Source organism: Solea solea, chromosome 15, assembly GCF_958295425.1.
Source record: "Solea solea chromosome 15, fSolSol10.1, whole genome shotgun sequence".
NCBI classification, from domain to species: Eukaryota; Metazoa; Chordata; class Actinopteri; order Pleuronectiformes; family Soleidae; genus Solea; species Solea solea.
The window spans coordinates 15,893,380-15,917,681 of record NC_081148.1 but is presented as its reverse complement, the minus strand read 5'-3'; the positions used below and the strand labels follow the sequence as shown (position 1 = coordinate 15,917,681).

Here is a 24,302-nt window from a genome sequence, read left to right as displayed (position 1 = left end):
AGACCAACCACTGGCAATGGGAATGTTGTTATTTGCCTTTTTTTAGTGGGTTCACCAGGCTTAAATAATCCTGGGAATATCTACTAATTTTGTATGAAAGAGGCTTAAGATGTGAAAATAACTATATCAGGTTGATACTGTATCTATACTGAGTAACAAACTGAAGAAATTCTTATTAGGATTCTGTCATAATTATTATTCAAGCAACATCTGGGATGATCCGCTGTTACAACCTGTGTCCAGATGAGGAACGCAGAGCATTTTCTGAAGTTATACTTTGGTTTGTGCTTCACAAATACGGAAATACTTAATCTTTTGGCACAGCAGCAGCACCACGTTATCGTCAGTATCAGGACTTTGAAAAGATTGTGCAAGAAACTGTGTCTGTTTCGAAGAAAGCATCACACAGACTTGGAGGAAATCATGCCTTTTGGAAATGGCTGCTCGATCTGTGTTCGGTTGCGATTTAACAATAATAAGAATAATACATAACTCATTAATTTTTACGACTCTCTTAAATTTTATGACTTTATTCTCGAAAGATGTCTTTTTTTTCTCTTCAATCCTTCGTCGTATTTATCAGTAGATTGTTGGTAGGTTGTGATAATGGTGCTAGTATTGTACACAAAAAGTGCGATTTTGACCATAATATTAAGCTAAATTATGTTAAGTAAAGGAGGGTTAACTACCTTAAGGTATTGAACGATATACAGCGATTATTTCGACAGGAATTGAGATTGCGATATGACTCGCGATATCAGAAGGAATGCTAATGTTCACTCTGTTATTCTCATTTTCATTCCAAAAAGGATTACCGTGTGATATTAGTGGCAGATATTGTGCCTCCTGTGATTTGAAAATCCAAATTGCAGCAGACTATATTGTGATCAAATAATATACAGCTACTTGCTCTATGTAGTTTGGCTCTTCAGCTGCGAGAGGTGTTAACTTCAGTAACCAGCACGACAGCTCGCTCATCATGTCTCACATCTATCTGGGGGGGTTTGATCTTTAGGCTGCACCACGTCAGTAACATCCCTGTAAGTCCACTTCCTCTGTCAGAGTCAGAGCACTATGAGCAGACACTTGGGCACCACTCTCTCTCTCTCCCTCTCTCCCTCTCTCCCTCTCTCCCTCCAGCCTCTCTGCATCTGTATCCGCTCACATGACAAGCGCTGTCTAATTTCTGGTTCATCACACAGACTAACTGCTCCCTGTGTTGCGATGGCTGGGATTTAACTTGTGGATTTATTTGCCACATTTCTCCTGCTGTCTTAAAGAAGCTATTATGGGTTTTTTTTTTCTTTCAATTTTTATGAGTGCAGTAGCAGCAGCAGCAGCAGCAGCACGACCTGTCCTCATGTGATCATCACTGAGATAACCACCACTTCCTGGAAGCCACCCCTGCAGCCTGTCCCATTCTCATTTATCATGTGATGAACAACACTGGATTACATAAATCTGTTTTGGAGGCACACATACACACATACACACACTCTTGTGTGTAAGTACTAAATGTTGTATTTTTATTTTTTGTAATTCGAGAAAAAGCCACCACAGTTTGCACATTTGCTGTTGAATTATAGTTTTCAAGTAGCTGATTTTGTCATAGCGGTGAATTATAAACCAGACTGTTTCAAAACTGAACAGAACACAATTTCCCAGAATCCCCATGGAAGTCTCTTGACCGTCATAACTCTCTCTACCATTGTCTCACTGGCAATATTTACTTCACACCACACGCTGCCATTGGCTAATTAATATATTCCCACTATTTGCTACTTATGTGTTCTTTATGCACACAGACACACACACACACACACACAGTGAATACAACAACCGTGTCTCTTTAGCCAAGACAGTGCGAGGAATGTCAGCTCTGTCACGGATGGTGTGGGTGTAGCAACACTAGCAGTGTTTTGGCAACAGACGTTACACACTGGAGCTTTAATTAATAAAATGTTAGGTCATAGTGAAACCTTTTCCACAGTTAAAGATTAGTTTAACATTTGAGATGCTACAAGCGAGGAGATATTTGGAAGTTGCGGCTGAGAAAATACGTCAAAGGCCAAAGGTCCACCTCCCTTTACCAAAAAACCTCAGACAACATACCCAAAATCCTCCTTTTTCTTTATTTGGTTTCAAGTTTAAGTTGTTTTCACTTTTGAATGCAAGATGACGGCCTCTGTAAAGTGAGGCCTAAAGTTCATACAAAAGGCTTCTTCTGAGGCTACAAAAAACACACTCTCTTTGTTTTAAAGCAATTATACACCAATACACACACACACTCACACACATATGGATAGTATATTTAATTTCTGCCAATAAACCCTAAAAACGTCAGCAACAATATGAGCAAAATTTGTGCTCTAATCCAAGAACGTCATTCACTAAGTTGATTATCTGGGAGAAGTTGGACTGACTGATTCAGAAATGAAGAACTTTGTGTGAGGGAGTCTCTCTCTGGCCTGGACTCCGCACTGCCAGAGCAGAGCAGAGCAGAGCTGAGCTGAGCTGAGCTGAGCTGTTAAGTAGCCGATACTGTATCTCAGATGTGTTTGGATGGTAGTCACAAGAAGACAAAGATGTGCTTGTGTAGCAGAAACTCATACCGCCGCTGCTGTGATAAGATAGCTGCCTCACCTGCAGGGCTTTCCATCAGAGGAGGGGGTGAGAGGAGGAGGAGGAGGAGGAGGAGGAGGCTCCGAAATGCAGTGCTTAGTGGAAGCTGGAAAAAGCATTTGAATTTGATTTGTCAGTGACGTTTGAGATGCAGCTGAACAGACTGCATGCCTGAGAAAGAAAAGTTTGTGTGCTTAGGAAGAAATGTGCAGAGATGCCCTGGGCTTCGGAGCTGTGATGCATAAAACTCTCACAGAGATTAAATGTGCTCGACTCGCAAATAACTAATAGCCGCGTTGTTGATTCATGTTGTATTGCTGTTTCTTGTTATTTTTTGCAGATCTTTTTTTGTAGTTATACAGACTTTATTCCTTTTGCTGAACCACACCGGGCTAGAAAATGTCTTCTACAAAATTGTTGGAGACTCTGAGTTAGCAAATCTGTTTTAATCCCATCAAAAAACTGTGAGTGTCCCAGTTTCTTTAGAAGCCCAATCCACCTGTGAACTGGCAAACTGGCCAGGGTGTGACCCCGCCTATCGCCCTGTGTCCTCTGAGATTGGCACAGCTCCCCCCGCGACGCTCATGTGGAGGATAAAGCGGTAGAAAATGGATGGAACTTTCCACCTTGTGCGTAACATTCATTTATACTCAATAAAAGTTACAAAATACGCTCTGACAGCAAGAAGCCAGTTGAGGATGAGCGTGTTTGTGAAGAGAGGCTCAGAAGAGGAGGCCTGCTTGCTTTTAACAGCTGCACATCCTCCGTGGATGCAGGACGACCACTAGGTCGACACGTATTGACCGCTGAGCCACTGCGAGCGGACGGTAGGACGATAGGAGACAGATCAATAAAGCCAGAGGACCCACTTTTTTATCTCAGATTTGTTCAAATTACATTTATTATTTTTATTATCTCCGTCATTTTGACTTGATTTACGTAAAAGTGTGCGCTCTCTGACAGATCTGTATTTGAAGTTAACGGCACATTTTCTGTGCAATATTCAGGGTAATTCTTTTATCACTCTCACCGCAATAGATTTTAAATTCTTTCATCTGGCCACATCATACTGCAACCGTATGCACAAAAATAATATTCTCAAGCATTTTTTTTTTTGTCCCACAACTGCTACAGAGGAAACAAATGATCATTTCAGATAAACTGGAAGCACTTGTGATAAAAAAAAAACACCAGAGGAGTGGAAGTTTGTCATCTAATCTGTATCTGTCGAGAGGTGAAGTTTGATGAAGGCATGTTACTTTTACATGCAAACTTTTCAGTAAAAAACATCATTCATTTCGATTTTTTTATAGTTTTATGACAAAACTATTTATTTTTGCTTTTTGTTCATATTTCATACAAATAGTCTGTGATTGTTTTTACCATCATGACTTCCTTCTCTTACGTCTTAACTGCCACACTAGTGTAATATGCACATTTAAATTCTTGATTTTAGGATGACAAACGCATGCCAGGAGTTGTAAAATCCTAATGTGCGTCCATCTTCTGCCTCTTTGTCCTCCACACGAGGGTCACGGGGGTCGCTGGTGCCAATCCCAGCTGACATGGGGCGAAAGGCGGGGGACACCCTGGACAGGTCGTCACTCCGTCATAGAGACAAACGACACTTTTGTATACTGTGGGAGGGAACCAGAGAACCCGTGGCGAACCCACACACACACACGGGGAGAACATGCAAACTCCATGCAGAAAGTCCTAATGTAATACACATAAATTGTCAGTTGGTTCTATGAAGATAATCAGTGAACTCAAACGCTCAGAACGTCCCTCTCAGAGCCACACCTGAAAAGCTTTTCTTTCCCGAGGTTGTGCGGGTTCAGGAAATGTTTAAATAGAGATACGAGAAGAGGTCTGTTCAGCCTCCGACTTGCTCGACAGTTGTGTTTAGCATTTAGTAAACTGGCAGTCCATTTTCTAAGAACGTGTTGGCGCTCTCCTCCTGTGTTTACTGAAAGCACGGCAGGTCCCTGCAAATATGGGATGGCATTAGGACAGGCTACTGGTTTGTGTCCCTGTGCTGGTAGCTGACCACACTGTACACTGATAAAACACACAGACACACACAGACACACACACACCTGTACACATTCCTTCCCTCTCAGCCCCAGGGGGAGGTGTATCAGTAGGGTTAATCCCCTGACACTTACCTGATGAAACAAAGGTGTTGTTGTTGCGAAACAGGGCAGGAAAAGTGTTTTATGATAAAGATGCTGATCCTGCAAAAGGCAACAAGTCCCACACGTGACATTACCTGCTTTCTTCAGCAAGTGCTGGGCTTTCTCAGTAGGAGCATGAGAGCCACGCTGGACCTGCATATGCTTTCTTTAAAGAAACAGGTCAAACCAGGAAACTTCACAGTGTAGCGGATCTAAAGGCCACTCGCCTTCATAGCACTGACACAGGACTTATCTGGATTTGTAGATGTACTTTTATGAGGGAACAGTCTGCAAAATGCTACAGTTTCTTGTTACTTTTTGGCCACTTGGACATTTTCAGTGTGTGTGGCCACAGTGTTTAGTGCTCACTCGGTGGTTCCACTGGGGCTGGCGCAGTCCCGATGCATGTAGAGATGGGTTACCAGGCAGTAATTGGACCTGCACTGATACAAACACTGCCTGGTGACTATTTCCTCCAGGAGGAACATTTAGTATTGGTAGACATACCTCTGGGAATAGGTAGGCTATTGTGTCCTACCGAGAGTTGTGGTCGAAATGTCAATAATATTAATGCTTGTGCAATATATTATTCTTGGAACATGTATGCAAAATCACATGGAATGTAATTCAGCTGCTGCGTTATACAGTGGACTGTTTTTAACCAAAGTTTCTATGTGCAATGATAGACTGTAACATAACAGGTGGATGTAGTTTTCCAGTGTGCTGGTGTAGAACTGCACAAAAGCAAAAATATATTAAATAACCACCAGGGGGCAACTCTGCTTTTATGTTAGCAAGTTTGAATAGAGGTCGGAGAAATGAAGTGTGATTGACAGCTGGTTTTGTGTCTGATGGTAGGTGACGTCTGTGACATCTTTACCAGCTGTAGTACAACAACTAGAATATCGGATTCTGATTTAGAATTATTCGTTTAACGTCTTACATACACAAGCAAGTGCTGTGATTTGGCGGTAAATCGAGGTCCAACTTAGTCTGGTTTTAAAAAACTTGCATATGCGTTTGTGCACAGAGGCACAGCTCATACGATGTAAAATAGTTAATCTGGACTAAGTAATAATCCAAATATGGAATGAGTAATTCATTCCCTGTTGTGTTTTATTTAATTTTTCTTCAGTCTATAGTAAATTGGTTTATTTGTACAGGCCTCGGGCATCTTGCTCAGAGCTCACATATAATTCTCTTCATTACATCATTTACATTATACCCTCGTGTAGCACATTACATCAGACTGTAAGGCAATAAAACGTTTAAATTTTAAATTCATTTTGTGTTTTTTTTTCTAGTCCATGGATAGAAGTTGAACTGAATTGAATTTGAGCAAACTTTGGTACAGAACAATAATAATAATGATAATAATAATATTTTTTTTTATTTAAAAGCGCCTTTCAGGTCACTCAAGGACACTTTACAAACAAAATGAATTAAAATCACACAGTTAGATAAAAACCAAAAAAACACATAAAATCAACACAATAATACAGAAGAACCACGTTTGTGTTTAAAATGGAGGCTTTAAACCGCCCATTTCCCAACAGGTAATGACTCCAAAATTTGTCTTTGTAAAGTCTTTCCAAATTTAGACATTTTTGGCCTTAACAAATCATTATAAAAAACATTCCCGTTTTATCAAAAGGGGTTTGAAGTGTTTTTCAAGTGCAGCTCTCTGTCCTCTGATTGACGTCATTCCCGGCCGGGGGTTAATACTAAAATAGCTCTCACGGCTAAGTTAGGAAACTCATAGCATTCTGGAGGAATGTTTAAAACAACAAACAGTGTAGCTGGCTGTAATGTCTTCTTCTTCTTCTTCGTACGTACAAAGTGGTTTGTTGCTGTCGGGGTCCAGCTCGAGTCAGCACTTCCCGGGCTGTTTCTAAAAATCTCCACCACTTTTGCGTGATTAAATCACATGGAAACATTATCAAAGTGATCTGAGGAGTAACTGTTCTCGTGTGCTGTTGACCCACGTGTAGAGAAGAGGAACCCGCTTGCGCTGTGTGACTTGGTTTTTCTTTTCATCCCAAGTAGCACTCGCAGACCCGGCTCCAGGACTGTAAGTCCGGAGACTGTTGTGATTGGCAGGAGCTTTCATTATTATCACATTCTTCAGTGTCCACGTCCAAAGACAATAGTCATATGTCTACTGTCTCTCCAGCAGCCTGAAATCACACCAAGAATTTGTTCTCGAGGCCACAACATTTTGCACTTGTCAAGTCAAATTAATTCCTCTCTTAATTCTGTTTTTAAAGGAGCGTAATTGACGTAAATGTAGATCCCAGTCTATGCCTAATGTGTATTGCTGCGTCACAGTCAGCATATTTTCTGCGTTGACTCGTTGCCCCCGTTACCCCCGTTACCTGACTGATGCTGTTAACACAACATCTGCTTTTGCTTGCCTGCTGTTTGGAGTGCAGTGTCATCGTAATCCACCCGGCAAACTGAGGTCTTCAGTGACTGACTTCACAGGTGCAGAGTTCCGCAGACTTGGTGACGTGAGTCAAACATTGTGCTCTGGGGCTGTGAGAAGAGAGAACTAGTTTTCTCTCCAGTTGCTACACGGGGGTTATTAACACAAACCCTGTTCACTAATCAAAGACAGATGGCAGGATGTATCATCTGTGACCAAAGCATAGTGAAACAAAAGGTTAAAGCTGAACTTGCCCCATCTTAACATTCACTTCATTACCATGCACAGTTTAGCCCAGAGTCCAAATCAGGTCTGACTGAACAAATACATGCAGTTGTAATTTGACTCCGAGTCGTTTTAGTCCAACTTTTCTAACGTTTTTACACTTTATTTCAAAAGTCTTGTTTTACTTGGACTTACATTAATGTCATATAGACGTACTGACCGTGTCTTTACACTTAAAAGTCAATCAAACATTGTGCTTTTCAGACTTTCTGCTTTGGTTACCATTTTCGTATCAACCATGCAAACGAAAATAAAGCCTAACGTTGGGATTTTTTTTCTCTTCACAGACGACACATCGGCGAAAGAAGTCAGCAGGGTAGGTTTTTCTTGCCAAATTTCATGTGCAAATATTTTGTTAAATTAAGCTTCACGTTTGCAGTTTCACGTGTTCCATTGTGTCCAAGTACTCATTTAGAGAAACCCTGTCCTTAAGATGCAATTCAATGGGTTTTCTCTGATTTTATAAACTACGTAGAGCAGTTGTAGGGTTTGTTTTGTCATGATGTGAGTTGTACAGAAAAGGTAATGAAATAGATTGATGTTTTACTGCACATTCTGCCGCCCTATATGAGACAGTTTGCTATAGGACAACCATAGGAAAGCATGGATCCCCTCTGCCTATAGTACATAGGTTCACACCCTTGTCATCTTGGCAGCATCGTGCACCTCTTAGGCCCGGTGTCAGCACCCTCTGTGGGGCCCCGGGGCTGCAGAGAAGTGGCGTCCCCACACATAATTCCTGAGAGAGAGAAAAAAAAAAAACCAAGGGCCACTTCACCCTTCAGTGCGTCATCCATACGTCTGTGTACGACAACAGGATGTGGAAGAATAAAAGGCGTCCCACAGGGGAGGCTTTCTAGTGCTGCACCCTCCCTGCCATTCTGTCCTCACCCTCTGTGCAGGCGCAGAGATGGATGGTTCCCGGGCCCTGCACAAGGCAGGAGGTCTGCCTCTTACATAACAGGACTTATGACCCCCAGGGTCAGGGTTGTAAGATCTCGTGTGGGGCAAGTATCATGCACGCCTGAGGCACGGGGAGAGCTGAGGAGGGGAATGCAAAAAGCTAAAGTATTGCGGGGTAACGCATATCTATTTTGAGGGAATGCTAAATGATTGTAAGCGAAGGCAAAAGTATTGCAAGGAAACGCAGAAGTTTGCTCTAAAAACTTTCCCACCCTGACCCTAGAAAGTGGACTCTGACCATGTTGGGCGCCGATTAATTGGATTGCAATCAACAACCTCACCCCTAGATACCACCAAATCCTACACATTGGTCCTTTTATGTTTTGATGGGATGGTGCGGTAATGCTCCATCAAGTTTTACATCTATAACACATTTTAATAGATTATATATTTAAAAATCACAATAAGATATTCAAATCGTTGCACTCTAGACGATTACACAACCACACTTTTGAGCTGAGGCCGAGCTCCAGAGGTTGTCGTGGCTCAAATCAGAGCCGTGTGGGGGGATTCTGGGCTAGAATGCGGCCGTCAAAGGGAGCGTAAGGGCGGGCTGCAGGGTAATGTTGTGATGAATGGCACGGAAACAACTGTTAAAATCGTGCCTTTTGAATGAGTCGACGTCTGCGGCGGGAAACATTACACTGCGTGTGATACAGAACAGAGGCCCGCCGTGGCACTTGCAGAATTTTGAAATTCAAGCCCAGTGTTTATGCGAGACTCTGCAGTTGCAACTTCTCTCTGTCTTTTGTCCAGCAGTACCGGGACACGAATATGCAGGGTGTGGTGTACGAGCTCAACAGCTACATGGAGCAGCGTCTGGGCACGGGAGGAGATAACAAACTCCTGCTCTATGAGTTGTGCAATATCGTCAAAGCAGGTAAACGCGGGAACCGTCCAGATTACTGATAATCTGGACGTTTTCAGGTTGCATCGCAGCGCTGCTGCAACCCACAGGTGACACTGACAGTAAAACGTAATGCCAATATGTTTCAAAGTTAGATATGAAAGCTTGTTTGTGGACAACCGTGAATCCCTGACAAAGCCTAACATTTTGTTCTTTATTTATTGATATTATTATTTATTCAATTGTCAATAGTTGTGAAGGGTAGTAAAATAACCGCCCCATACCGTCTCACTTTTTGGCATCATGTCACACTATTTAGGTAGAAATCACAAGCTGAAGTGCAAATGCAAACCAAATCAGGATTTACTGTTCCGAACCATACCATAGTGAGCTGAGCTGCACCGTGCCACTCGATACAGAAAATGCAGTGATAAAAGGATAAGTTCATAATGTCTTTGTTTTCACTGTTGGTGCAACAGTGCCTCTGTTGTCACAGTGTATGATAACGTGACCTATATACCGTACATGAGAGAAATGAAATGGGACGGGAGAGGAGAGGAGGGAATATGATGAACTGGATGACAGTCAAAGCCTTCGGTCAAAGTGTCCTTGTCATTATGTGGGACAGAGATAAAAGATTGGAACTGGACTATTGTCTCCTCGTCATCCTTTCCCTCCCAGACATTCTTGCCATTTGCTGTTATTTCATGGACAAACAGTGGCATCTCATTTTTTTTTACTGGACTGTCTAACTGTGTTTAAAAACATGCACTGCTACACCCCTGACCTGTGTGTCTTTTCTTTTTTTTTGCTATTATTTCTGCAGCAACAAAAGCTGATGGATTTGCACTTTACTTCTTGGGAGAATGCAACAATGTAAGCACAGAGAACCGCTGTTTCTGAGGATTATTTGTTTGATATGCAGCAAATGCAGTCATGTGTGCGTTTGACATTTGGTGCTCATTCCCATCTGTTTCTGCCCGTGCTTCTCAATAGAGTTTATGTTTGTTCACTCCAACGGGGGCCAAGGATGGCACCCCAAGCCTCATCCCCTCTGGCCCCATCGCATTTGGGACAACCATTGCCGCTCATGTTGCCAAGACTCGCAGAACACTGCTGGTAGAAGACATCATGGGGGTAAGGCTGTTTTTTTTTTTTTTTTTTGCATGCAGTAGAAAGAGCAATTAAATGAATAGGCAATTAAATAAAATCAATGGGTAGCTTAAAGTTATATAAGAAATAGTACAATGGAATAAGACAATGCTAAGCGAAAAAAGGTCTTAAGATTACTTAACATTTAACGGTTGCAGTGTTCTCAGCTCACTCAAGTGCTGATACACTAAAAATCATCTTTAAATTTCAGTTTTATAAAGCGTATGAAGGAATCATTTATAGAAATGTATGTATAGATAATGAATTAGCATAGAAATACTGAGTTTGAGTGTTGGCTGATTACATTACTCACATTAGTCTCGTCGGTTTTAGATCATTCCTAGTGCAGAAACGTTACTTATTCTATCTTTTTAATTCTTAAAATGAATTACTGACAGCTGCACAGGCTGTAACAGAAATGTCTTGTCTCCATGTTGCAGGACGAGCGCTTCCCCGACGGCACAGGGCAGGACTCAGGGATCCATGTTCACTCTGTCCTGTGCCTCCCCATCCTTACTGCCATCGGAGACCTCATTGCCATCCTGGAGCTACATCGGCACTGGGGCAAGGAGCCCTTCAACCTCAGCCAGCAGGAGGTCAGTCTGACCCAGACAAAACACACCAAGAGTGGGAGGCTGGAGCAAGGCTCACAGAACTACAGTTAGCCTGGTATTCACCTTAATCTGGATCCGTTTAAGATCTCTCTTAACTCTGTGGGGTTCAGTTGGAAACTAATGAGGATGTTTTAAGGGTCCTTAAGACTTTTTTTTTACTAGGTGCTAATGAAATACAATCTGTAAAATGAAACCGCGACGAGCTGGAAAAGGACTTTGTATACGTGTTGCTCAAGACAGTAAAGTCAAAGTGCGTAAGCTGTCAGAATTCACCTTTAAAAATCTCCCAGACAGAAACCATTTTACGTCTTATATATCAGCACATTTGGCTGAGTCTCATGCAGGCCTCACTGTAGACTTAGTCTTTAGAAGCAGTAAGTAGAAGTGGTTTGAGGATATTTTTTTTGTGTTTCTGACAGCCTGCTGTAGTCTCATATTAATCTGACTATACTTTTAACCTTTGAGAAGTGTGTTCTCAGTGTTTCTGTGGTAATGGAGCACTAGAGCTGTCGCGGTGAAGGGATTTCCACCACGATATACAGCGCTTAACAGATTTATTAGACCACTGCCACAGCTGCCCTAAATTAGCAGCACTGGTGATTATCAAACACATTTGTTTATGTTTGTGTAATGGTTAATACACCAGTATGTAGAAGCTCTGTGACCCGAATTAAGATTTTTAATGCTAAAATATAATTTTTTTTATCCATTTATTTTCAAATTTACTGTTGAAAAAAATTAAATAGTAAAGCACATTATTATTTCTTGATTAAGATGTCACATTATAGGTATTTACTTCCTTAGTGGTTGAATGTTATGCTTGATTCATTTCTGACTTTTCTGAAGCCCAGTGAGCAAATTAAATGTGGGTATAAATAGGTGAATTCAGTTTGTTATTTGCCAAATAAATAACAATAACATTCTTTAGTTTTAAGTTTTTGAAATATTTCTCAAATATTTTAGATATTAATATTTTTTATATTGTTCATGTTTTCTCATTTTATAACAGGTGGTCTACGGTTACACATTTGTTAAGCCCTGTATTTAAGTGAGTTAATACTGTGTTATGGGATATTATCAGATCAGTGCAGTGGCCGTTGTTTCTGTTTTATTTTCGAGGTGACATCACCTCTACAACTGACCCAATTTATTTTCATTTTGCTGCAGCTTTAATTTCAAACCCACAATGCCAAACTTGTAGATAATAAGCCAGAATTTGTGTGTTAAGTGTAAAATGAATTTACCGTTCGTTAAAACTAAGCTTAATTTTTTTTCTCCCCCAGGTTGCGACAGCAAACTTAGCGTGGGCATCAATTGCCATTCATCAAGTACAGGTGAGCAAACTTCATTTAAAGGACCGAGTTTAAAGTTGCACCTTGTAGCCGAGGATCAGCTCTTAAACACGTCACTAAAGACTAGGTCTGGGAGCGAGGTGAAGCCTCCCCGTCCTGCTTGTTTGGCTCTCAGATGACTTTGTTTGTTCTGGTTCTGCGCTGGTGTTTTCAACGGGGGGAAATCCACTGTGTACAAGAACTGGGTTGTCACTGGGCCCAGTCCAATCAACTAAGCCACAGATTCAACAAACAGCTCCCCGAGGATGTCATTATGCCCCAGTGCTGTTTTCATTCGAACAAATAGCATGACACCTTAGATAAGCAGTGTCCCACTGCAGCACTGTGAGCCGCTCGCTGCAAAAACACTCTGTTGTTACTGACACTCATGACGGTGGCCCACAGCCAAGTGTGTAGACAGCAAGCCAGCGTGTTTACAATACAGTGTAGGACGCTGTATGTGCTCTGTGGGAAAAGTCTGACATGTCCCTGTGGCGAGTCGTGACCTACATATGTTCTTTCTCTAGGTGTGCAGAGGCCTCGCCAAACAGACTGAGCTCAACGACTTCCTACTAGATGTGTCAAAGTAAGAGCTGCCGACGGTGCATTTTTACCCCTGATTAAATGAAACATTTTCATGAGTGTATATTTACATAATTGCACGTGTAACGAAGTGAGTTGGTATTTCGTGTCTGTTCTCCTCAAGTTGATTGAAAAGTATTTGCTCACGAAATAGAAAACGTCATGTCTTGAATGTGAACGTCATCAGAGCTTCCCATTTTGTCAACATCTCAATGCACCATTTCTTCTTTTCGCACAGAACATACTTTGATAACATTGTGGCAATAGATTCTCTACTTGAACATATTATGGTGAGTGTGATCCCTGCAAGTATGTGTTCATTCACCTTGTCCCCAAATGCGGCACATCCCGCGAGTGTGTGTTAGGATATGTGTGTGTGTTCAAACTCCCGCTGTGAAACGCACATACAGTGCACAGCTGCTCTCTCACCACCTGAGGGGCAATGCAAATGTTACCTCTTCATACCTGCTTGTGTATATAATACTATACGTCTGATAATATCTTTATTAAATGTCCATCGTCAACACGATAGATTTGTGACTCAGACACAGTCGGCGACCGTTTTTAAATCTAAAACAAATGAGCTATGGATGCATGTTAAACATGGTTTCCTGCTTCTTCTTTTTATTAAAAAACAACCTTTCTGTATGTGTTCTGTCGCCCTGTGACTGTGGTAACATCTGAGGTCAATCAAGTCATGTGGCTCAAACACCAGAATATACACCAGAATGACCTCAAGTTACACCATGTGTGTGTGTGTGTGTGTGTGTGTGTGTTTTAAATCCTCTGCATTGACTTGTTCCATCCAAAAGAAACAATTAAATCAACAGCAGTGTGTCTGATTTAATTGAGCTGCGGGTGACAAACATCATTTTCCATGTTTTTCCTGATTTTTTTAAATCCCCAGTGTTGCCAATAAGCCCCGTGTCCCTCCTGTTGTTTTGCAGATATATGCAAAAAACCTGGTGAATGCGGACAGATGTGCACTCTTCCAGGTCGATCACAGCAACAAAGAACTGTACTCAGACCTGTTTGATATTGGGGAAGAGAATGAAGGCAAACCTGTCTTTAGGAAAACCAAAGAAATTAGGTGTGTGAAGGGTCACATTTTTCTCCTTTTCTTCTCCCAGTATTCTTAGTATCTTCCTCGTAATTTCATTTTTTTAATTCATAACCAAAGTCTACAAATGAAACTCTCCTCTCTGCTTTGCTTCCAGGTTTTCTATAGAGAAGGGAATAGCTGGTCAAGTGGCTCGGACAGGGGAAGTCCTAAATATCCCAGATGCCTATGCAGATCCACGATTTAACCGGTAAACCCCCCCGACTCGTTTGTCATGGCAATTTTAAATAACCGTAGAATTACCACTTCTACTAACTCTCACCAGCGAACGTCAAATTGATGTCGTATCCTTTTATTTTGTGTCTGCCTTGACAGAGAAGTGGACCTCAAAACTGGTTATACCACACGGAACATCCTGTGCATGCCCATCGTGAGCAGGGGGACTGTTATTGGTGTGGTGCAGATGGTGAACAAGCTGAGCGGAAGTGCCTTCACTCAAACAGATGAGAACAACTTTAAGATGTTTGCTGTCTTTTGTGCTCTGGCCTTACACTGTGCAAATGTGAGTACGTGCATGCAAGTCGTCTTAAAATATATAAACAACTTCACTGAAATTAAAATCTCGTTAAAGGTCCAGTGTGTAACTGTAATTTAGGAAGGCACGGGGCCAAAAGTGAATAATACGACCCATAACTATGTTTTATGTGGTTGTATAATCACTTTAAAATAAAGACAAAAAGTTTTTGTATATGCTTTATCATATATATGCTATAATGCTCTAATTCATACATACTGGTCCTTTAAGCAGATGGATTATGTAATGTTTATGGCGCACAACATTCAGTGTTCCCGTTTCTTATAGTAACTCGTGTCCACTTAGACTGCGCATTGAACCCAGATATGAACAAAAAGCTTGTTCAGATTTCGGGGACGGTCGACTTGGCGGTGACGATTATGCCTCATAATCTCGTTAATCATCTCGCAAAGCCTCGAAGCCTGCCTTGTGTGGTCTGCCTGTCGAAAGCCTCTCCTCTCTGTGAGGCCTGACTCACCATCGTCTCGTGCGACAAACGTACGCAGGACCGACGTCACAAAGTGGGTTTCAAAATTGATGAGGCATGTTAATATTTTAAGACAAGAGGTCTGCATCCGTCCACTGACGGGATTTATGTTTAGCTGTAATTTATGCCTTACGTCTCCAGCAAACTGACTAAGACCTGCTCCTGATTTATGGTGATTTATGGTGGAAGGTGTAACACTTTGGCGCCTGTACCTGACTGTCTTATTCCTGCATGTCTGGGAAGGCAACAGCGATACAAACCAGATGTGGAGACACCCAAATAAAATGTGATACAGCGCAGGACTGATGCGGATAACTTAACTCCGTTTGACCCTTTTGAAAATGCCAACAGCGACACTTATAAAATGAGATCTTTTTTTGCTGTATTTTTATTTGGTTTTCAAACGGCTAACTCATGTTCTGTGACTCCCACAGATGTACCACAGGATCCGGCACTCTGAATGCATATACAGGGTGACGATGGAAAAGCTAACGTATCACAGCATCTGTACATCAGAAGAATGGAAGACCCTTACCCAGCTCAACCTCCCCACTCCCATTTATAAAGAGATTGAAATGTGAGTCATGTGATGTGAAACAAAACAAGAAACATTTCTGAAGTTGGCCTACAGCCACGCGTCTGTGAAAGAGTCCAGGTCTGGCTGTCCTGATGTCAGCTTTGTCACATGCAGACTATCTGTGTTTCCTGTTCTTCTCTCAGCTGAACTGTACATGTGTTAAGTTAATCAAGGGCTCCCTAAACCCCGCCTGAATGTTATGTTAAAAGAAAGATATACAACACGTCACTTATGTGTGTTTGTACTTGTTTTTATATCTTTGTGAGGTCCAAAAAAAACAACTTATAATCTATCTTTGTGAGGACATTTTGTCTGGGTCCCACAAAGATAGATTATGTGTTGGGTTAACATATTTCTAGGGTTAGGGTTAGTTTTAGGTCAGGGATCTCAAAAGTCCACCAGGGGTGACAGAAGTTCTGCATAGGAGCTTTAACCTAGCTATAACCAGCCCCTAACTGTTCCATTCTTTTGCATCCGTCCCTTGGGGTACCAGAGTAGAATGGTACGGTATAAATATCCCATGGAAGTCGACGTCTATTCTCATACAAAGCTTGACGACTTGTTGAGACAAACAGCCACAAAGCGGCCATAAGGCACAGCCCACACCCCGCCTACCTAGTGAATGTACTGGTCTTCGTTGAACCAAACCGAACACAGCATATGACTCTCCCTTTTTCCATTCCTTCCAGGTTCCACTTTGATATTAGTCCCTTTGAGGAGATCTGGCCTGCTGTTTTTATCTACATGGTCCATAACTCCTGTGGAAAGACCAGGTAACAGGCGTCACAGGGCTGTGTGCTCTCAGGGTCAACTCTTCATCAAGGCATTTGTTAATTCTCTTTTTTTTTTTTTCTCCAACTGCATGCAGCTTTGAGCTGGAGAAGCTGTGCCGATTCACCATGTCTGTGCGGAAGAACTACCGACGTGTGCCCTACCACAACTGGAAGCATGCAGTGACGGTGGCCCACTGTATGTATGCCATCCTCCAGAAAACCACTGGGATCTTCACCGAGCTAGAGGTTTGCTTCTTGTCGGGTTAGAGTTACAGCACAGCTTAGCAAAAATGAATGAAATTACACATACTGTAAATACAGTTTATTATACGTGGCACGGAGAAAAGAGAGTGTTATTTTTGCATAATGATGAAAAAAAAAAGCTTTTGAATCCTTTGATTTGTGTGATTTCAAGTAATCATTTTTAATTGTACCTCCATTCTGGTTTACAGAAGAAGGGTCTGTTGATAGCCTGCCTCTGCCATGATCTGGACCATCGGGGCTACAGCAACACATACCTGCAGAAGTTTGACCATCCACTGGCTGCTCTGTACTCCTCCTCCACCATGGAGCAGCACCACTTCTCTCAGACCGTCTCCATCCTACAGGTAGAGCTCTTCTCTGCAGAATCTACATCGACCCATGTCGCAACATTTCTATTCATTGGTTGTCTATAAGTGCGAGGATAAGGTCTGACAATGACGTGCGAGGACTTGCACACAGTGGGCAGAAACATGCAAACAACACAATTAAGAACGAGAGCTGCAAATTATAATTTGAAGCCCACTAATTTAAAAAAAACGATATGGCCTCTGTAGCTTTTTAGATGTTCCACAGACCAGACTGAAACGCGACACTAAAGGTGTGGAACAGCCACGCCCCTCAGTGTGAGATCAGCTGACTCCACTGCAGCTTTTGACAAAATGTCTTTTCAACGTGCACTTTTGTAAGATGGCTTACGCTTAATGCTGTTTTACCTCATCATTGTATTGTTTATTTTTATCTCACTTTTTATAGTGTTTTATCCTTGATTTATAGTCAGTGCTCTCATTTTACCTGGGTTTTATATAAACATCCACATTTGTTTTCAACCTTTATATTTTATTTTAAGAGTTTACTTGCATATTATATACATATACATATGTTTATGTATATATATATATAAACATATATATATATATATATATATATATATATATATATATATATCAATATATGTGCATACTCAATTATAGTAATAAAAATAAAATAATAGAAATACCAGTCTTTACCTGAAGGTGGCCTTTTAAAAAAACAAAACAACTAATCTATTCAACTAAAATATTTGCTTTGAAATCATTTCATTTGCTATTTCTTTGTCTGATGACAAGATACATATATTCTTCACATTTCTAAATCCACATTTCTCTCTGTATTTTACACACACAAAAGAGAGCATCGTTAATATCTGAGTGCCTTCCTCTGTGATGTCCAGAATTCGCTGTGGCGGCACCGTGAACCCGAGATGACCCCGAGGTTTATCGGAGATTACAACCTGCTATAGTCTAGCTGAGCTGAACGCCTCATAAGTGGAGCTTTTTCTTTTTTATTGATCTCTTTGTTTCTCATAGCTGGAAGGGCACAATATTTTCTCCAACCTGAATTCCACTGAGTATGAGCAGGTGCTGGAGATCATCCGGAAGGCCATCATCGCCACAGACCTCGCCCTGTACTTCAACAACCACCAGCAGCTGTCAGACATGCTGACCTTGGACGGGCTGGACTTAAACAACCACTCGCACCGGTGAGTTTCGCATCACATCACAGCTTTCGTAGCATCACTCAGAGACATGTGGATCTGGTGCCACGTAAACAGCTACATTTGGATTGTGCACATGGCCATAACCAGGCTTTGCTTCCCTCCAGGGACCGTGTGATTGGTCTGATGATGACAGCATGTGACCTGTGCTCTGTTACCAAGCAATGGCAAGCCACACGACTCACAGCCAATGACATCTATGCTGAGTTCTGGGCTGAGGTATAGTGGGATACTGTACTGGACAGTCACTCTCTTTAAATACATGAATAAATAGTCAGGTGATCTGCTGTAGTTAAGTAAGAAATATAAACGTTTTTCCTTTACTGTGTTCCTCAACAGGGAGATGAGATGAAGAAGATTGGGATACAACCGATCCCCATGATGGACAGAGACAAGAAGGACGAGGTTCCACAAGGCCAAGTGAGACCAGCACGCTTGCTCATGTGTGTCTGTGACAGCACTGATGGCGTGGAAACGCCACGCTTGTTTCTCAAGGTTTTTTAGGAAATGAAAACGAGAAGAAAGAGTAACAGCTCAGCTGCTCATTGGGAGTTGACGTAAAATTTTAGATTAGATACCATGAACACATGAATGTCTCTATATTTTAATGAATGGAGAATAACTTAAAAATATGAATTACCATTACTGAAACAACCTTTTTTTAAGAGGAGAGAGATGTTTGGGCCGTCCTTATCTTTCTTTTGGTAAACCGTGATCATAAGAGCATTAATACATGATAATCTTAACTTAAATTTTTAATCTGCATAAAAGAATACAACAATAAATTAATTAAAATGAATAAACAAATCAGTTTTTATTGGTATAGCAAATCCCAGCATATATTATCTCAAGGCGCTTTACATAGTAAAGCAGAAACACAACAGTTCGATAAACCAGTTACGGCCTTTGGTTCGCTTATAAACGTTTATGTTTTTATATAATGATGTATTATTCTTCATCAGAACTAATATTGATCCCATGTTCCCATTTACATTTTTTCCAATACTGAGTCTGCCAGGACATCTGATCAGCTAGTTGATAACAATGATGACCTAGTAAAGGTATTATAATAATATTAATATTAATAATAATTATTAATAATAATTAAAGAGTTTTCTGAAGAGAACAGATTAAGTTTCCCGAAGTTCCAAAGACTAGTTAACACGTCACAGACAACAGAACCTTCAAATCATGAGACGTGTTGCATTTTTTTATGTTTACTTTTGTTTATTGTTTTGTGTTTTGTTTTGTTTTTCTTCCCATTTTTAGGTGGGATTCTACAATGCTGTTGCAATTCCATGTTACACAACGTTATCAAAGCTCTTCCCTCCGTCCGGTCCTCTTCTAAAAGCCTGCAGGTAAGTTTTCTAAGGTCGATTGATAAAGAAATGTACAATTTTTTATTAAAAAAAAAAAAAAAAAAAAAGTGTTATTCAGAATAATAATGTAGAACTGTATAGTGTTTCATTTCTGGTCTGGTTGAGCCGGATTATGTTGCATTGCACATTTGCTGGGGTAACCCACTGGTTTTTTAATATGTTGTGACCTTGATCTGCGGGGAATGCAAACAAAGTGAGCATGGTAATATTTAAGCCCCGGCAGTACGTCAGCACTGGGCTCTGGGTGGGCAGTGGGCAGTGGGCCTAGACCCCGTGGAGCCCAGCTGCTTGTTGTGGGATTTGCCACAGACGTGTAAACTGCATCAGGCTGACTAATTGAAAGGAATGGCAATAAAGGGCAGCACTTTTTGCAGTCATGTCAGGCGTGATTATAGCACATGGAGGGGACTGGCTTACATTTAGCTGTTTGGTAAAGTTTCATTCATTTAAGTTAAGTGCAACCTTTGGCAATGATGACCTCTGTATTTAATCTAATTGTCTTTTCACCTATAATTTTTTGGGTTTTTTTGCATTTATCTGACAGAATTGCATATCGCAAACTAATTTAATCTTTTCTTTTTAAGGTTCAAAATGAATACTTTGTCTATACTATAGTTAAAGTTAAAGGATCAAGTGATATCTGTGATATAACTTTAAATATAAACAAGTGTCTGTTAAAGTACAACTAAATGTTGGTGATTCATCCTATCAGCTTCACACTCTCTGTCTCATATCTTGTGTTGCTTGGTGACCTTACCACACTGCGCACAGGAAGTGATTTGTTTTATGTCAAGACAGGAGGCAACAGCAACCTCTAGACGTGAATAATGTGTCGATACACTTATTTAGTCGGTAAAATGTCAGAAAATGCTGCAAGGTACTCAAACTTGGAAATGATGACGTTCTCAAATAGTCTTGTTTTCTCCACAAACCAAAATGATTCAGTTTTAACGAATTCTTTGTCATATGGAGCAACAGAATTCACATTTAAGAAGCTGAGAAATCAGAAAACTGGTTTGAATTCATGCAAAAAACACTCAGTAAACACTGAGTACTTAATAATTAATTCATAATGGATTAATCAAATCACTGTTGCAGCCCTACATCAACAACATCAAACATTCAATTAGCAGCATCGAAAAGTAGCTGTTTTAAAAAATTCTCATTCTTCAATTCTCTATTCTTTCATATTAAAACCATGTTTGCATTTTAATTGCGCTTTGTGTCTCCAGGGAGAACCTGAACCAGTGGGAGAAGATCGCGCGAGGAGAGGTGGAGGACGTCGTCCCCAGCCGACCCTGTGATTCAGGCCCCGTTAAGGTGGACAACTGACTACCGGGTGGGTGACTTCGCCTACCAAAGGAACACAACCTGAATCCTGCCACGGACCTGGAACGTTGTCGGAGGAAGAGCCCACGTCGTTGTGTGTTAGCAGGAGACAGATCAGCAAACGGCAACTTGACTTTTCACAAAAAAAAAAACAAAACAAAAAAAACACACGGTTACCTCATTGGGTGACAAAGGTGTCAACACTGGCAGTTTCACCGATCCCAGAGACTGACAGACAGCTGGTGGGACTGAGGGACTTGAACCCATCACCCTAAGTCCGCTCAGCTTGGGAATTCATTTGGTAGAATGGACGTGTGCTCTTTTGGTTGCTTCATGTTTGAGTTGTTATATGAATTGCTTGTTTGAGCTGAGTTTAATGGTCTTGTATTTGCAGAGGCCTTACTCTGAACCTTTCACACGCTAGGATATGTGAATTCTTGTTGGCGGTTCAGGCTTTTATGTTATTTTATTTTATTTTATTTTATGTTTTTTTTTTTTTTTTTAAATGGTACTGTTTGCCTTCTGTGGTAGGGTTATCATACGCGCACTACTTCAGCAAGGTTTTCCTAGAGACATGAGGAATGTGTAGAGCGGGAGACGGTGTGCTGCCATCTTATTGAGGAGGCGGATGTCAGAATGTTTTATTTTTAATCACTTTTGGAGCAAAAGTCCTTTGCAGTACTTGAATAAAGTGATACGGCCTATTCTTGGAGGAGATTGCAGAAACCCCCCCGCAGCATATTCTACAAAATGTGGACAAACTGTGATGAAAGTAGTTAAATGATGGCGACGCTTGTGGACACGGTCACATGAGAGTCACGATGGTTTCTCCCAAAGGTGGACCCCCACGGCGCTGCCCCCGGCTCCCTCTGACATTTAGAAACCTGCTGCATCTAGTACATCGGCTTTCCTCTGATCTACAGGATACGACCTCAGGCCAGCAGTCACGAGTCAAAAAAGACGCGTGAACAGCATCACGTTTTCGGGTCATTTATAGTAAGCCAAGACTGCAGCAGCACTATCGCATCATGAGTTTCTCCTATTCATCAGTAACACGGACATAGCCTTCCGGTTGCAAAAACAAGATTTGCCGTGTCAGTTTTTCAGACGGGGAAATTCACCATGTTTATATACAGTCTAAGATCAGTGATACATCCCCCCCAAAGATGATATACACAATATGGATAATGCACAAGTGTCCTGGTGAATGATAAAGACAAGTTTATCTGCATAGACACAGTACATTTCCATACATTGTCGTGGCTGGTTTAAAGCTGTAGCGATGACACTGAACATGTTGCCACGTTGCTGTGTGGGCCCCGCAGCTCAACGGGCGCCTCAGCCACTCTCGTCTCCACGTTAAGCTAAAGTGCACCATATATTGTGTCCAGGACGGCAAACTTTTTTGCTGTGGTGTGGAACCATGAGAGACGGAAATCTCCCCCCCTCCCCCCCCAGTGCTCAGTCTGCAACATCACGCAAGGGGCGTCCATTTCTTATGAGACCCCAAGAACTTCCAAAAGGACAAATTATGTTTGTCTGAAACTGTCATTCCAGTGGACATTGTCCCGCCCAAGAATTAATTTAGCGCTCAAATAATTCGATTTACCACTGGTACTGTGCTCCCCCCCCCCCCCCCCACTCCCAGCAGTGTGAATGTACACTTTGACGAATGTTTTCGTTGATCGCAGATCCTCAGTGGGTTAGATTTGAATTGCACCATCGGTTTCCAATGATGTGCTCCGTCGTACTTTTCAGACTTGCCTCCAGTAAGCTTCGTCCGAGAGCGGCAGTTAGCAGCGTGCGCCTAAACTGAAGTTGATGTATAGTTTTTCATATACAGTAACGGGTGCACACTGTGTACAATCTAGGAAATAGTTTGTACAGAGTTGTTTGCTCTGATGGTGCTAAACTGAATGGCAGTTTTGTGTGTGTGCTTGTGTGTCTGTGTGTGTGTCTGTGTGTGTGTGAGAGAAATCTTTTTCCTGTCTCTTCCCCCCCCCCATTCCACCCCCACCTGAGTACATGGTTAAGTCCATATCACTGCACTGTCCCTTCTATTTTTCAGCACCAGTTATATCCCATTGTCTGCACTATGTTGAGCTTATGATCTTTATCATTATTATTATTATTATTGTTATTAATATTATTGATGATGATGATTATTATTATTATTGCTCTTATAACTATTGTTATTTTCTTAATTAGAGTTCAATTTAAATTAACTTATATTTTTTTATACAAAGGAAAAAAATAATGTTGGCCTTTTTGTTTTGTACAAAGTAAAAACATCCGACAAAGCGGTCTATAGACATGTTACTGTTACCCAGAGAAATTGAGCGACGTCTCAAACTGTAAATGTAAGAGCAGTAGCCCAAATGACTTTTAATAAATACCTGAAGAAGAAAAGAAATCTGTGTCTCTCATCATTTCAGTTTACTGACTGTACTTTAATGTCATTACCTACTTTTTTAACTGCAGTGATGCACATTTTTAAACTGTATTCACATTTTTTAAACTATTTACAGTACGCCATGTCTTTGTTGTTGCGCCGTATTGTCAGTATCACAAGGTACAAACGGTGCTGTCAGAGTCCCAGAGCTTCCCTCCCTCAGTTGTTATCTCCATAGACAAACACTGAAACTTACTCATGTGCACAAATAGCTGCCCACCGCCACAGCTCCACAGCTGGTGACTGACGTTGACGTAGGAAGGCGTCCTTTGGGTTTTTCCAAATTTAAATTCATTTGGAAGGAGAAAAAAAAAAGAGGACAAAGGATGACTCATCCCACAGTGTTCCTCTGTTTGAGTTTGTGTTTGTTTTTTTTTTTTCAGATTTTATACAATTTGCAAACACACATTTCGTTTTATATTTACATGATATCACAAAATGGATAAAAATGACAAGATAGGCTCTCTCTTTTTTTTGTGACCACCACAACATCAGACGTTAATGGACAACAGAGGAATGCAAATGAATGAAAAACTCCATTCTACTTGTTTCCATGAAGTATAACATGTTCCTGTGTCTCTTCCCTGCTGCTCAGCTTTGCCATCTGGGTGCTTTTCTATTCTGGCCATTCCAGCCCTGAGGCTGAGCTTCACTCTCTCTTCCTCCTCTTCCCTCTCTTCTGCAGCAAACGCTACTCTCATGACCGTGTGCTTACTTGCACACAATAACCCAATCACCGCCAATTACCCAATTTAGATAATAGTTTGATTTTGATTTTTTTTTTTGGCCCTAACCAAATGTCCCTGATAACCAATGTTTACATGATAAATCTGGTAATGGGGTTACACTGTGTGCAAGAATTTGCCCCAGCCTGC

General features: G+C 41.3%; 1 protein-coding gene across 5 annotated transcripts in view; it reads left to right on the top strand.

The window, feature by feature from the left end:
- The window catches only part of pde10a (phosphodiesterase 10A), a 55,893-nt gene extending 32,512 nt beyond the window's left edge, over window positions 1-23,381 (top strand). For 3 of the 5 annotated variants that reach the window (XM_058651887.1, XM_058651885.1, XM_058651888.1), the window contains 20 exons: window positions 7,797-7,825; window positions 9,229-9,352; window positions 10,146-10,195; window positions 10,316-10,456; window positions 10,912-11,067; window positions 12,369-12,419; window positions 12,944-13,002; window positions 13,237-13,288; window positions 13,946-14,088; window positions 14,216-14,308; window positions 14,434-14,620; window positions 15,554-15,696; window positions 16,386-16,469; window positions 16,565-16,715; window positions 16,922-17,077; window positions 18,080-18,252; window positions 18,375-18,486; window positions 18,607-18,687; window positions 19,537-19,625; window positions 20,879-23,381. In XM_058651887.1, the coding sequence (XP_058507870.1) occupies window positions 7,797-7,825; window positions 9,229-9,352; window positions 10,146-10,195; window positions 10,316-10,456; window positions 10,912-11,067; window positions 12,369-12,419; window positions 12,944-13,002; window positions 13,237-13,288; window positions 13,946-14,088; window positions 14,216-14,308; window positions 14,434-14,620; window positions 15,554-15,696; window positions 16,386-16,469; window positions 16,565-16,715; window positions 16,922-17,077; window positions 18,080-18,252; window positions 18,375-18,486; window positions 18,607-18,687; window positions 19,537-19,625; window positions 20,879-20,978 (2,174 nt within the window). In that variant the 3' untranslated portion in view covers window positions 20,979-23,381. The remainder of the gene's footprint in view (window positions 1-7,796; window positions 7,826-9,228; window positions 9,353-10,145; window positions 10,196-10,315; window positions 10,457-10,911; window positions 11,068-12,368; window positions 12,420-12,943; window positions 13,003-13,236; window positions 13,289-13,945; window positions 14,089-14,215; window positions 14,309-14,433; window positions 14,621-15,553; window positions 15,697-16,385; window positions 16,470-16,564; window positions 16,716-16,921; window positions 17,078-18,079; window positions 18,253-18,374; window positions 18,487-18,606; window positions 18,688-19,536; window positions 19,626-20,878) is intronic. The other 2 variants (XM_058651886.1, XM_058651889.1) reach the window with 1 other exon arrangement.
- The last annotated feature ends 921 nt before the right edge of the window (window positions 23,382-24,302 follow it).